The 13,598-nt window shown below is 44.2% G+C and overlaps 1 protein-coding gene across 4 annotated transcripts in view; it reads right to left on the bottom strand.

The window, feature by feature from the left end:
* The window catches only part of LOC124034644 (glutamate receptor ionotropic, delta-2), a 671,933-nt gene that overhangs the window by 203,497 nt on the left and 454,838 nt on the right, over positions 1-13,598 (bottom strand). For all 4 annotated transcript variants that reach the window (XR_006838605.1, XR_006838606.1, XR_006838607.1 and 1 more), the window contains exons 7-8: positions 9,778-9,939; positions 4,723-4,842 (exon numbers count right to left, since the gene is read on the bottom strand). Coding sequence is in view for 1 of the 4 variants with exons in the window: in XM_046348089.1 (XP_046204045.1) it covers positions 4,723-4,842; positions 9,778-9,939 (282 nt within the window). In the remaining 3 variants the exon portion in view is untranslated. The remainder of the gene's footprint in view (positions 1-4,722; positions 4,843-9,777; positions 9,940-13,598) is intronic.

Genomic DNA, 13,598 nt, shown 5'->3' with positions numbered 1-13,598 from the left:
CAGATTTGCAGACACTCCAAAATTAAACATACTATAGGCAAGCCCAGAGTATATTGATAGTGCAACAATATAATCTAGATGTATAATCTAGGCATGTATTAACATATCAAAGTCACACTTTGTTTCAGAGTAGTTGAAGTACACTTAGTGTACAGAACACCATCCTCATAATGAGTCGTCCCACAACACAACAGGTGCACCTGTCACCTACAAACATACTCCATTCAAAGGCACTTAAATATTTTGTCTTTCCCATTCATGGCACACATACACAAGAGATCATAGCTTTCACCTGGATTCACCTGGTCAGTCTATGTCATGGAAAGAGCAGGTGTTTATAATGTTTTGTACACTCAGTTTATAACTGTAGCACTTTAGCTAGCACACTTTTTTTCACTGGGTTAGTAAAAACAGAGCACAAATAGGTAGGATGTGGGAAACGACGCTGTGGGTACCACAACCAGAATATCTGGTCGGGACAGATGTTTGTGGGAATAAACGGGGAGTGTCTACAACTGGTCGGTGCAACTACAACTACCAGCAATATACACTGATTGAAAAACATCTCTTCTCTGTGCCAGAATCTGTTCTGCCGGTAGTGCTGCAGTTTCTGGACCACACATTGCCCCTTGTTGTATGGGTTCAAACCTCACCTGTGTCTTCATGTCTATATTTTCTATTTTCCCCTCATTTGAATTCCATACGGTCACTTGTCCACTCAAGCTTAACATTGTTGTCATCTATCACCCGCCAGGTGTCCTTGGAGAGTTCCTCAATGAGCTTGACACCTTGAAAAGCTAATTTCACAACGATGGCTCACCACTCATCGTACTGGGCGATTTTAACCTCCCGACGATTAATTTCATTTCTTTCCTCCTTTGACCTCACTCTTTCCCAGTCACCTCCCACTCACAAGGCAGGCAATACATTTTACCTCATCTTCACTAGAGGCTGTTAGCCTTCTAATCTTACTGCAACCCCCTATATATATCTGATTTCCCCCAACCCTACCCACTCAGCCCCCACCCAGATGGTCATGCGCCGCCGCAATCTTCACTCTCTCTCTCCCTCTACTCTCTCCTCTTCTATCATGTCCTCTCTTCCGTCTGCTATCCTCCCTTTCTGCGTCCTTTGACTCTCACTGTCCTCTTTCCTCCCGGTCGGTCCGATCTTCCCCTCCTGCTTCGTTGCTGAGTTTACTCACTGCTAACAGAACAGGGTTGCGGGCATATGAGCGGAAATGGAGGAAAACTAAACTTTCGGTGGACCTTCACTGTATATTCCCTCCACTCCTTCCTCTCTACCTTCTCTTCTGCTATATTTGATGCTAAAGATGCTTTCTATCACTCTAAATTTTAAACTTCTGCTTCCAACCCTGGGAAACTATTCTCCACTTTATCCTCCATCCTTAATACTCCACACTCTTCCCTCTCCCTCCTCCCTCCTTGCAGATGACTTTGTCAACCACCAGGTGACATGGAGAGGGTCTGTTTTTGCACCACGTACTCTCACTACTGGTGTCCCCCAGGGCTCGGTTCTAGGCCCTCTCCTCTTCTCTCTATACACCAAGTCACTCAGCTCTGTCATATCCTCACATGGTCTCTCCTATAATTGCTATGCAGATAACACTCAATTATTTTTCTCCTTCCCCCCTTCTGACACCCAGGTGGCAACACGCATCTCTGAAAGCCTGTCAGATATCTCTGCTTGGATGTCAGCCCACCACCTCAAACTCAACCTCGACAAGACGGAGCTGATCTTCCCCCAGGGAAGGCATGCCTGCTCAAAGACCTCTCCATCACAGTTGACAACTCCAGAGTGTCACCCTCCCAGAGTGCAAAGAAGCTTAACGAGAACCTGAACAACACCCTATCGTTCTCTGCAAACAATAAAGCAGTCACTCGCTCCTGCAGGTTCATGCTCTACACTGGTCGTAGAGTACGACCTTTCCTCACACAGGAAGTGGCACAAGTTATAATCCAGGCACTTTTCATCTCCCGTCTAGACTACTCTCTGTTGGCTGGGCTCCCCACTTCGCCATCAATTCCCTGCAGACGGTATACAATCTTCCTATTTTCTCCCATGTCACCCCACTCCTCCAGACACTCCACTGGATTCCAGTCAAAGATCTCATCATCTTCAAGACCCTGGTGCTTGCCTATGGAGCAGCAAGGGGAACTGCACCACCTTACCTTCAGGGTATGTTCAAACCATACATCACAACCCAAGCATTCCGTTCTGCCACCTCTGGTCGCTCCCAGTCAAAGCTCTTTCCTGTCCTGGCATCCCAATGGTGAAACAAGCATCTTAAATTGTTCTCATTTACAACTGCAACCTGGCCAAGACAAAGCAAAGCAGTACGACAAAAACAACAACACAGAGTTACACATGGGATAAACAAACGTACAGTCAATAACACAATAGAAACATCGATGTACAGTGTGTGCAAATTTTGAATGGAGCATGCCTATTTAAGATGGTGAGGAAAGTTTTGTTTTAAACAACCTGGCATCCTCTACTGACGGGATGAGGTCTATATCCTTCCAGGATACCCGGGCCAGGTCGATTAGAAAGGCCTGCTTGGTGAAGTGTTTTAGGGAGCATTTGATTGTGATGAGGGGTGGTCGTTTGACCGCATACCCATTACGGATGTAGGCAATGAGGCAGTGATTGCTGAGATCCTGGTTGAAGACAGCAGAGGTGTATTTTGAGGGAAAGTTGGTCAGGATGATATCTATGAGGGTGCCCATGTTAACGGATTTAGGGTTGTACCTGGTAGGTTCCTTGATAATTTGTGTGACATTTAGGGCATCTAGCTTAGATTGTAGGACTGCTGAGGTGTTAAGCATATCCCACTCTCAGTCACCTAACAGAACGAACTCTGAAGATAGATCGGGGGCAATCAATTCACATATGCTGTCCAGGGCACAGCTGGGGGCTGAGTGGGGTCTATAACAGGCGGCAACAGTGAGAGACTTGTTTCTGGAAAGGTGGATTTTTAAAAGTAGAAGCTCGAATGGTTTGGGCGCAGACCTCGATAGTATGACATAACTCTGCAGTAGATTGCAACACCGCCCCCTTTCGCAGTACTATCTTGACAGAAATTGTTGTCGTTCTGTACATTTCAGAATTTTTGGTGTCCTTCCTAAGTCAGGATTCAGACACAGCTAGGACATCAGGTTTGGCGGAGTGTGCTAAAGCAGTGAATAACACAAACGTAGGGAGGAGGATTCTGATGTTAACATGCATGAAACCAAGGCTTTTAGGGTTACAGAAGTCAAGAAATGAGAGCGCCTGGGGAATAGGTGTAGTACTGGGGGCTACAGGGCCTGGATTCACCTCTACATCACCAGTGGAACAGAGGAGGTGTAGGATAAGGGTACGGCTAAAGGCTATAAGAATTGGTCTACTAGTGCGTTCGGAATACAAGGAGCAGATTTCTGCGCGTGGTAGAATAGATTCGGGGCATAATGTGCAGACAAGGGTATGGTAGGATGTGAGTACAGTGGAGGTAAACCTAGGCATTGAGGGATGATGAGAGAGGTTGCATCTCTGGAGGCACAGGTGAGGTCTCCGCATGTGTGGGGGTGGGACTAAAGAGAGAATGCCAAGAGTGTGCAAAGCTGTCATCAAGGTAAAAGGTGGCTACTTTGAAGAATCTCAAATATAAAATATATTTTGATTTGTTTAACACTTTTTTTGGTTACTACATGATTCAATGTGTTATTTTATAGTTGTGATGTCTTCACTATTATTCAACGATGTAGAAAATAGGAAAATAAAACCTTGAATGAGTAGATGTGTCCAAACATTTGACTGGTACTGTATATGAGAAGAACTGGGAAAATAATATAGTTCTCTAGGTATCACTTAAAAATTAGATGTACACTTATTTACAATGGCAGCCTACTGGGTAACAGTGGGTTAACTGCCTTGTTCAGGCTGAGAATGATAGATTTTTACCTTATCAGCTCAGGGTTTTGATCCAGTGACCTTTCAGTGACTGGTCCAATGCTCTAACCACTAGGCTACCTGCCACCCCAAACATCACAGTATTTCTACCAAACATACTTTGTATAGGACACTGTTCTAAAGGTTATTTATCTATTTTGTGTCACTGTGGCAGCCAAATCTGCCTGCTTGCATGAAACACAGTGCTCCATCCTCGAGACAGCACGTAAGTCAGACCTACAGAGACAGCGCACCAATCACAGGTACGGAATACATATTAGGAACTTCTTCATTCCTCCTCCTCAGACCTCACCTAGTCTCAAAACTCAAGTCTCACCCCTCCTCTTCAATCCTCACCCTTCAACCTATTTCATAAGGCCACCACGCAAGGTCAGACCCCCCCCCCCCCACCGCAAAATGTATTGTTTATTTCATCATTCTTTGAAAACAGCTCACTTCTAGCAATTCTACACATTTTGCCATTGGGCAGAGAAAACAAGTTGCAGATTTATAGCCAATCTCAGAGAAAATGTTTCTGTTTTATAAACATCAATCAGCACCCGGTGGAGAATAGTCAACAACAACAATAATAACAGGAACAGGAACAAGATTGTTTTAATAATAATAATAATAACATGGCTGTATGGCATTTAGTAGATGCTTTTATCTTAAGCGAATTACAGTCATGCGTGCATCATTTTGTTGTATGGTGACCCCAGCGGGAATCTAACCCAAGATCATTTGATTAAGAATAACGTTGTGTTCTTTTACCTTACTGACACCCCTGCCCCTGTCCTCGCCATAGTTGGTCCCCAGGATCTCAAAGTAGATGTTGGGGTTGGTTCCGTTGTCTGTAAACTCCAGGAAGCCAGTCAGACCACTCACTCCAGACTGTAAGGCACAGCACAAACAAAAACACAAACACAAAGAGGGTTTTTAGAAAATCCTGCCGAGATTAAAACTATTCCTCATGAGACTGAGACTGTACTAATATGGACACTGTACAAGAGTGATTAGTAAAGGTCAAAGAAACTACCAAAGAAGTATTCCCAGAAAAAGTCATAAAACATTGAAAATGGTTTTAATAAAAGATCTTGTCACTCTGAACAATGTCTGCTATTTCATGGGCCCGTTGGGGAAAATGTGTCTGCTATTTCATGGGCCCGTTGAGGAAAATGTGTCTGCTATTTCATGGGCCTGTTGGAAAACGTGATAGATAATAAGACACCTTCAACCCTCCAGCCTAGACACTGTAAAGTGATTACCTGGTTTGTTCCAGTTGTAGGATCTTAATTTGAGCCAGTTTGCTACAGCAGGAAAATAATCCTGGAGCAACAGGAAATGTGAATTATTATGTGGATTATACGTCATGGACATTTTTGTTGGGGTTGATACATTTTTCATGAGAACAAATCTTGTCTGAAATTTCAAAGTGAAAATTACAAACTTCAGAAGTCTTTTTAAACCTCAAATACAATACAGTTTTAAAGTTTAAAATGTTTTTAATTTCCTGAATTGCATTCTCCGGCAGTTCTCCTGTAACAGGGTGATCAAATTAATATCCTACACTTGTAAGTGTGGGGCTTTTTCAAGAGAAATCCTCTCGCTTTGATATTTCCGTTGATGTTTACAGAGGCTATGAATCAAGTAATTCTATGCCTCGCTCCCCTCACACCCCTTTCATAATTCAGCCTGCATTACACCTGCACCGATGGTAGCCCTGTCTGCAACGCTGCGTTCGAGAGCACAACAACGTGACCGCCCGCATTGAGAACAGATTTATTCATCTAAATGCAGCCTGTTACATTAAAGTCATGATCATAATCGCTTGTTGTTCATTTACTCTTACTGTGTTCTTCTTTTGCTAAATGAGAGCAGGCTTAAACATAAAGAGTGCTCGGCAGCCACGAACAAAGCACCACACCATGAGTAGCCTTTCATCTTCCCAAAGCTCTCCAACATCACAAACGAGTGCAGAGACCCCCCCCCCTCTCTCTTTCCAAATTGTAGGTCTAATTAAAACAAAGACAATTGTTGTAAATGTATTGCACCAATACTGCGCTGACAGGATTAATTAGCTGTCCAATTAGGAGAGCAGAGCAGTATACGGGCAAGTTTACCCTAACGCATGCATTGAAAAGCCAATAAATAGCCCGTTCCGCTAATGAAGCCGTAGAACATTGGTCCAATGAGGAAACCCTGGGGAATGTAATATGGGCCCATTACGTGGCTGGGTTACAGTAAAATAACAAGGCATACGCCACATTAACATCACCACAGTTATTACAACAGCCGGCAGCAGGTGCAGGAGAGAACATATCACACATGCAACCAGTCTCAGGACTGGTTGGAGAGGGACTGAATTATTGGGACTCGACCTTTGTTGGCTCACCTTCCCTACGGCAGGGCCGTTGTCACTTTCACTGATTGTGTGTGTGTGTGTGTGTGTGTGTGTGTGTGTGTGTGTGTGTGTGTGTGTGTGTGTGTGTGTGTGTGTGTGTGTGTGTGTGTGTGTGTGTGTGTGTGTGTGTGTGTGTGTGTGTGTGTGTGTGTGTGTGTGTGTGTGTGTGTGTGTGTGTGTGTGTGCAGACACGTGTTGAAAGGTACAGTACACTCCCCAGGAGCTACGGCCACAGGGATGGAGAAGGTGTTAACATCACGTCCTGTCCTGCACTAACACAGCAGCTCTGGAGAGCACGATGTCACCTCAACACGACAACAATGCCAACAACACCACCAGGGCTTTATTCAATGCCTAAGACAGTGTCCCTAACTTCATATCCATTTCAAAGGTCCCCTCTGAGATAAAAGTGGGGGCAGATGAGATGACGTCCACCCTTGAAGGGCTATCCCATTCATACAGTGGTTTGCGAAAAAATTCACGCCCCTTGGCATTTTTCCTATTTTGTTGCCTTATAACTCAGAATTAAAAAAATATTTTTTGGGGGGGTTTGTATAATTTGATTTACACAACATTCCTACCACTTTGAAGATGCAAAATATTTTTGGGTGTGAAACAAACAAGAAATAAGACCAAAAAAAGAAAACTTGAGCGTGTGTAACTATTCACCCCCCAGAAGTCAATACTTTGTAGAGCCACCTGTTGCAGCAATTACAGCTGCAAGTCTCTTGGTGTATGTCTCTATAAGCTTGGCACATCTAGCCACTGGGACTTTTGCCATTTTTCAAGGCAAAACTGCTCCAGCTCCCTCAACATGGTTGGGTTCCGCTGGTGTACAGCAATCTTTAAGTCATGCCACAGATGCTCAATTGGATTGAGGTCTGGGCTTTGACTTGGCCATTCCAATACATTTAAATGTTTCCCCTTAAACCACTCAAGTGTTGCTTGAGCAACCTGCTTAGGGTCATTCTCCTGCTGGAAGGGGAACCTCAGTCCCAGTCTAAAATCTAATGAAGACTGAAACAGGTTTCCCTCAAGAATTTCCCTGTATTTAATGCCTTCAATCATTCCTTCAATTCTGACCAGTTTCCAAGTCCCTGCTGATAAAAAATATCCCCATAGCATGATGCTGCCACCACCACGCTTCACTGTGGGGATGGTCATCTCGGGGTGATGTCAGGTGTTGGGTTTGCACCAGACATAGCGTTTTCCTTGATGGACAAAAATCTCAATTTTAGTCTCATCTGACCAGAGTACCTTCTTCTATATGTTTGGGGTGTCTCCCACATGCCTTTTGGCGAACATTAAATGTGTTTGCTTATTTCTTTATTTAAGCAATGGCTTTTGTCTGGCCACTCTTCCATGAAGCCCAGACCGTAAAGCCCAGTGTACGGCTTAAAGTGGTCCTATGGACAGATACTCCAATCTCTGCTGTGGAGCTTTGCAGCTCCTTTAGGGTTATCTTTGGTCTCTTTGTTGCCTCTCTGATTAATGCCCTCCTTGCCTGGTCCGTGAGTTTTGGTGGGCAGCCCTCTCTTGGCATGTTTGTTGTGGTGCCATATTCTTTCTATTTTTTTATAATGGATTTAATGGTGCTCCGTGGAATGTTCAAAGTTTCAGATATTTTTTTATAACCCAACCCTGATCTGTACTTCTCCACAACTTTGTCGATGACCTGTTTGGCGAGTGCCTTGGTCTTCATGGTGTCGCTTGCTTGGTGGTGCCACTTGCTTAGTGGTGTTTCAGACGCTGGGGCCTTTCAGAACAGGTGTATATATACTGACATCATGTGACAGATCATGTGACACTTAGATTGCACATAGGTGGACTTTATTTAACTAATAATGTGACTTCTGAAGGTAATTGGTTGCACCAGATCTTATTTAGGGGCTTTATAGACAAGTACATTTTTCCATTTATAGACAAGTACATTTTTCCACGATAGACGGAATATGAAAATGTATGTCATTTTCGTTTTGTTATTAAAGGTGAATAGATGACTTTATTACGAAAACATTGTAACGTCAACAGTTTACCTAGTATATGTTTGATGTTTATACATTGGATGTTGTATGGAAAATGTCCAAATCAAAGAGAATGTTTTGGTAAAGATGAAATGTGAAGTTGTCTAAAATTGGATTTGAGTCAAATCTAGACCTTGCTCTTAACTTGGTACGCCCAGAGAATTGCCCTAAAGGCGGTTACGCCCACTTCTGACACAAGGGTATAAAACCTGTGTGTGAAGAATGTACAGATAAGACTACGTGACCCAAGCTGCAGCCGAGGTCTAAAAAAGTCAACGAACCCAAAAACGCAACACAAGTTTGAAGACAAAGAAATCTTTTTCTACCCAAGCTACGGATGAGTAGCTGTGTCTAAGCGGGTGAATTCAAGTCGAACCACCTAGCCTCCACTCCTCATCGAATTGGGGTATCTACACTGTTTCGTTCCTACGCTGTGAGGTCTGAGCTACAGAGCTGTCTGTCCTCAGAAGAGCCCTTCTAGAGCAAGGGCGAGGGAACATACTTCTAAGCCAAAAGGACACTGACATCGTGAGGACAACCAAAGAGTTGCGCCGGAGAAATCTTCCCCACGTAATTACATCATTATATTCTGACCCATAAGAGCATCAGTTTGGGGCAAGGCTAGTGATAGAATAAGCATAGCTGACAAATTCACCCAAATGTATATTTCTCTCGTGTACTTTCTCTTTTTCTCTCTCTTTTAAATCCCAATTTTGGGTAACACGTGCCATAGTGTGTTGGCCCGTTATAATAAGTTCTAATAAATAGCCTAGAATGTGTTTTTGTGTATATATATCTTTTATCATCATTTTAGCTTTCTAGTAAATAAATACTAAGATTGGTGTGGTACAAACTCATTGGTGAGACCCGGGTCCGAACTCATTGGTGAGACCCGGGTCCGTGCAGATTCCCGGATTATGCAACGTTCAGAACGAGACTGTTTAACTGGTTAATTAGCGGCTGTTGTAAAATCGTTATTCTGATATTCTTTGAGTTAATTTGGGAAATAGAAACTCAATAAAACAAATTTTCCCATGGTGCCCCAGGTTAATGAGTTAATAATTGCTTGATTCAGTTAATCACGCAATTAGAAACCTTTAATCATTCGATGAGAAACAGTCCTCACATTAACTAATACAACGTCACAACACTACTTTCAACCAAAACCATATGGGCCCTTATCACAAGTAGTGCACTATATAGTTCATAGGGTTCAATTTGGGACGCAAGCATTATCAAGGACCGGGACACCATGTGGGTGCAATTATTACCAGGTAGAACAGAAAACTAGCAGTACTCCGGACCTCCAGGTTCGGATTTGAATATCCTTGGTCTATAACCTGGTCTGGTAGTCAGGAGAAACTCCTGTCTCTAAGAATAACCCCCTATATGGACCAGTACCTTTTTGACATTGTCCAGCATAGGCCGCCCTCCTTGCCAGGGCTTAGAGTTCTTGCGGATACAGGTGAGGCTGGCCATGCTGTGCCACTTTCTGTCCTCCAGCTTCCTGTGGAAAGTGTTGGCCAATAGCAGCACTGTGTCGTAGATGTAGCGGTTGGTGATCTGGGGAAAGAGGGGGGAGGGAGGAAGTAGAGGGTGAGACAACAGAAGGGAAGCAGAAGGGGAGGGTGAGAAAAAACATGAAAGTGGTAAAGAGGGAGAAAGGAAGAAAACAGACCAAAAAAGGAGGGAGAAGTTAACAGTGGAGCAAAAGAAAAAGGGGAAGATGGTCAACAGTAGTGCACTACATAAGGAATAGGGTGCCATTTGAGATGCATCCAAAGTCTGCTCTGCACCACGCTGAAAGCTACTCTGCACCCTGCTGAAAGCTGCTCTGCTCGGCACCGTGCTGAAAGCTGCTCTGCACCCTGCTGAGAGCTGCTCTGCACCGTGCTGAGTGCTGCTCTGCTCTGCACCGTGCTGAAAGCTGCTCTGCTCTACACCCTGTTGAAAGCTGCTCTGCTATACACAATGTTGAAAGCTGCTCTACTCTACACCCTGCTGAAAGCTGCTCTGCTCTACACCCTGTTGAAAGCTGCTCTGCACCCTGCTGAAAGCTGCTCTGCTCTACACCCTGTTGAAAGCTGCTCTGCACCCTGCTGAAAGCTGCTCTGCTCTACACCCTGCTGAAAGCTGCTCTGCTCTACACCCTGCTGAAACCTGCTCTGCTCTACACCCTGCTGAAACCTGCTCTGCTCTACACCCTGCTGAAACCTGCTCTGCTCTACACCCTGTTGAAACCTGCTCTGCTCTACACACTGCTGAAAGCTGCTCTGCTCTACACCCTGTTGAAAGCTGCTCTACACCCTGCTGAAAGCTGCTCTGCACCCTGCTGAGAGCTGCTCTGCACCGTGCTGAGTGCTGCTCTGCTCTGCACCATGCTGAGATCTACTCTGCACCGTGCTGAGTGCTGCTCTGCTCTGCACCATGCTGAGAGCTGCTCTGCTCTGCACCGTGCTGAAAGCTGCTCTGCACCCTGCTGAGAGCTGCTCTGCACCGTGCTGAGTGCTGCTCTGCACCGTGCTGAAAGCTGCTCTGCTCTGCACCGTGCTGAAAGCTGCTCTGCTCTGCACTGTGCTGAAAGCTGCTCTGCTCTACACAATGTTGAAAGCTGCTCTGCTCTACAGCCTGTTGAAAGCTGCTCTGCTCTACACCCTGTTGAAAGCTGCTCTGCACCCTGCTGAAAGCTGCTCTGCTCTACACCCTGTTGAAAGCTGCTTTGCACCCTGCTGAATGCTGCTGAGACGGCTGGCTGTGAAACATGCAGTGATCATAAGGAGTAGGCTGGCATCATTTGAAAGAAAATTGATACGTGCACTCGTGTCATTTCATCAGTTCTTTGATCATTGGTACAGAAGCAACACCTAACACCTGTGATTTGTAGCTACATCTCTGAAGTTCTCTCTGCAAACACTCACTCCAACTACTGTTTGCATTACACATCCAGGCTGCTCCCAGTTCCCAGTAAAGTAAGTGGCCCTGGAAGGATTAAAACAGCCTTATCTCTGTAGCTTTGTCTAGGTTCACCCTTTAAAAGCTCCACAACACAAATCACACCACGCGCATCTTTTTAACACTAGAACCGCTTGGCCTATCAGCATATAAGTACCCACTAGAGAACATTACCAAGCGTTCCCTTTAGCATATGCATCAGATGAGGGGTTGAGTGCGGAAGACACATTTCAGTTGAAGGCATTCAGTTGTACAACTGGCTAGGTATCCCCCTTTCCATTTCCCTTCCCATATCAACCCGCAAGGTGCGCAAACATACTTGTTAAATAAATGCTTGATAAATAGTGTGTAAACTATTGTAAAGGAGTCATTGCATGCAGAAATATTCATGGGAATGTATCAATTTAAAAAAAATACAATAGGCCTATAGCTTATTTTAGTTTCCCTTACAATAAAAACAATACATTGTATTCCATTTGATCAACTAAATTTGTAGATTCGATTAGTAATAGAGTTATAGTAATGAATCAAGTCCAGTTACAGCTTCTTTTGACAAAGTAGAAATGAAATAGACCGCAATAATAATATATCCAGCCAGGTGCGCAGGTGAAATTATTTGCTGTATTCCTAAACAAAAGCACCAGTGCATGAACAACTGTAAAGGATTAATGGCATAAAGAAATATTTTCATAACAAGATATAAAAACAGTTGACTGCATTTGATACTGTTTTGTGCCTTTAAACATGAATCAACCGCGTCTTCTCTTTATGTTTGGGGTCCACATTCAGAACACAGATTCGAGGCTTTGTTAGAGCAAGTCCCACAAACAAATCGCTTGCAATGCACACTTTCTTCATTTGCACCTGCCAACTTGACATGTTGTCTTATTTTTCCCTGAGTGGGAGCTGTGGTGCATCGAGAAGAGGAAGGGCAGGACCTGTTTCCAAGGCGGCCTGCTTGGCGGATCACGAACCTCACATGCCAGATCCAGTGGGATGCATTGTGCTGATGATGCAAACACTCTTATTTATTATACATCTGTACACTGTGAGTGTTGCTATACCAATCTCCATCACTGATGTGGAGTACAGCTCCGCTGGTATGTTGTTCTGCGCAGAGGGTGGCAGCTCCTGCCTTTCTTTGTTCACTGTTCCCAGCAGTCTAGTCTTCTTTGCAATTAACTTGTCAGCCAAGGAATTTGATGTGAAGAAGTTGTCCTTGGTCACATTTCTGCCTTTGCACATGTAAGGCTCCACGAGTCTCAAAACCAGACAGTTGCTCACCAGCTTGCCCGGTTTCATCTTTCCCCAGATATGGAAAGCCATTGAGCAAGTACTTGGTTTCGACATCTGCGGCTAACCAAAACTTAACTGAAGTCACATGCACCATTATCAGTTTCTATCTGGTTTCTAGGGCACCTACATCCATTTACGACAAATTAGCTTATTTACATTTTATGTTTATTATGTTACTAGTGTTTGCTTAGTAGCCAGAGCTATGCTACGGCGTGAGTGGTCATGTGCTGAATGCATGGACAGCATGTGAGTGGTCATGTGCTGAATGCATGGACAGCATGTGAGTGGTCATGTGCTGAAGGCATGGACAGCATGTGAGTGGTCATGTGCTGAATGCATGGACAGCATGTGAGTGGTCATGTGCTGAAGGCATGGACAGCACGTGAGTGATCATGTGCTGAATGCATGGACAGCATGTGAGTGGTCATGTGCTGAATGCATGGACAGCACGTGAGTGGTCATGTGCTGAAGGCATGGACAGCATGTGAATGGTCATGTGCTGAAGGCATGGACAGCATGTGAATGGTCATGTGCTGAATGCATGGACAGCATGTGAATGGTCATGTGCTGAAGGCATGGACAGCATGTGAGTGGTCATGTGCTGAATGCATGGACAGCACGGATATTCTTGGAAAAAGTCACATTTAGAAAAACGTTGCACCTCTTGAATTTTGAGAGTTATTTGACAAAGGTAAGTGTAATATAAACTGCAGAATATGCTCTTTCTGACACTATATGGAAATCACAATGTTTTACCTGCATGTGACTATGAAGGAGGATTTAACAAAGCGATCCTCTTTTCCCTGCACCTCCTTTCCCTGCAAGATGATCCCATCTCTTCGTGTACAATTTGACAACTGATAGGCCTACTATTGTCACTCATCAGATTATTGTCAATTTGATCTGGTCTACAGGCTAACTCTTATTATGTGTGTAATTAGTTTTGGTATAGTTTAGGTGTAGTTTTGGTATAG

Source organism: Oncorhynchus gorbuscha, linkage group LG04, assembly GCF_021184085.1.
Source record: "Oncorhynchus gorbuscha isolate QuinsamMale2020 ecotype Even-year linkage group LG04, OgorEven_v1.0, whole genome shotgun sequence".
Taxonomy (NCBI): domain Eukaryota; kingdom Metazoa; phylum Chordata; class Actinopteri; order Salmoniformes; family Salmonidae; genus Oncorhynchus; species Oncorhynchus gorbuscha.
The sequence above is the reverse complement of the archived record's forward strand: the minus strand, read 5'-3'. Positions and strand labels throughout refer to the sequence as shown.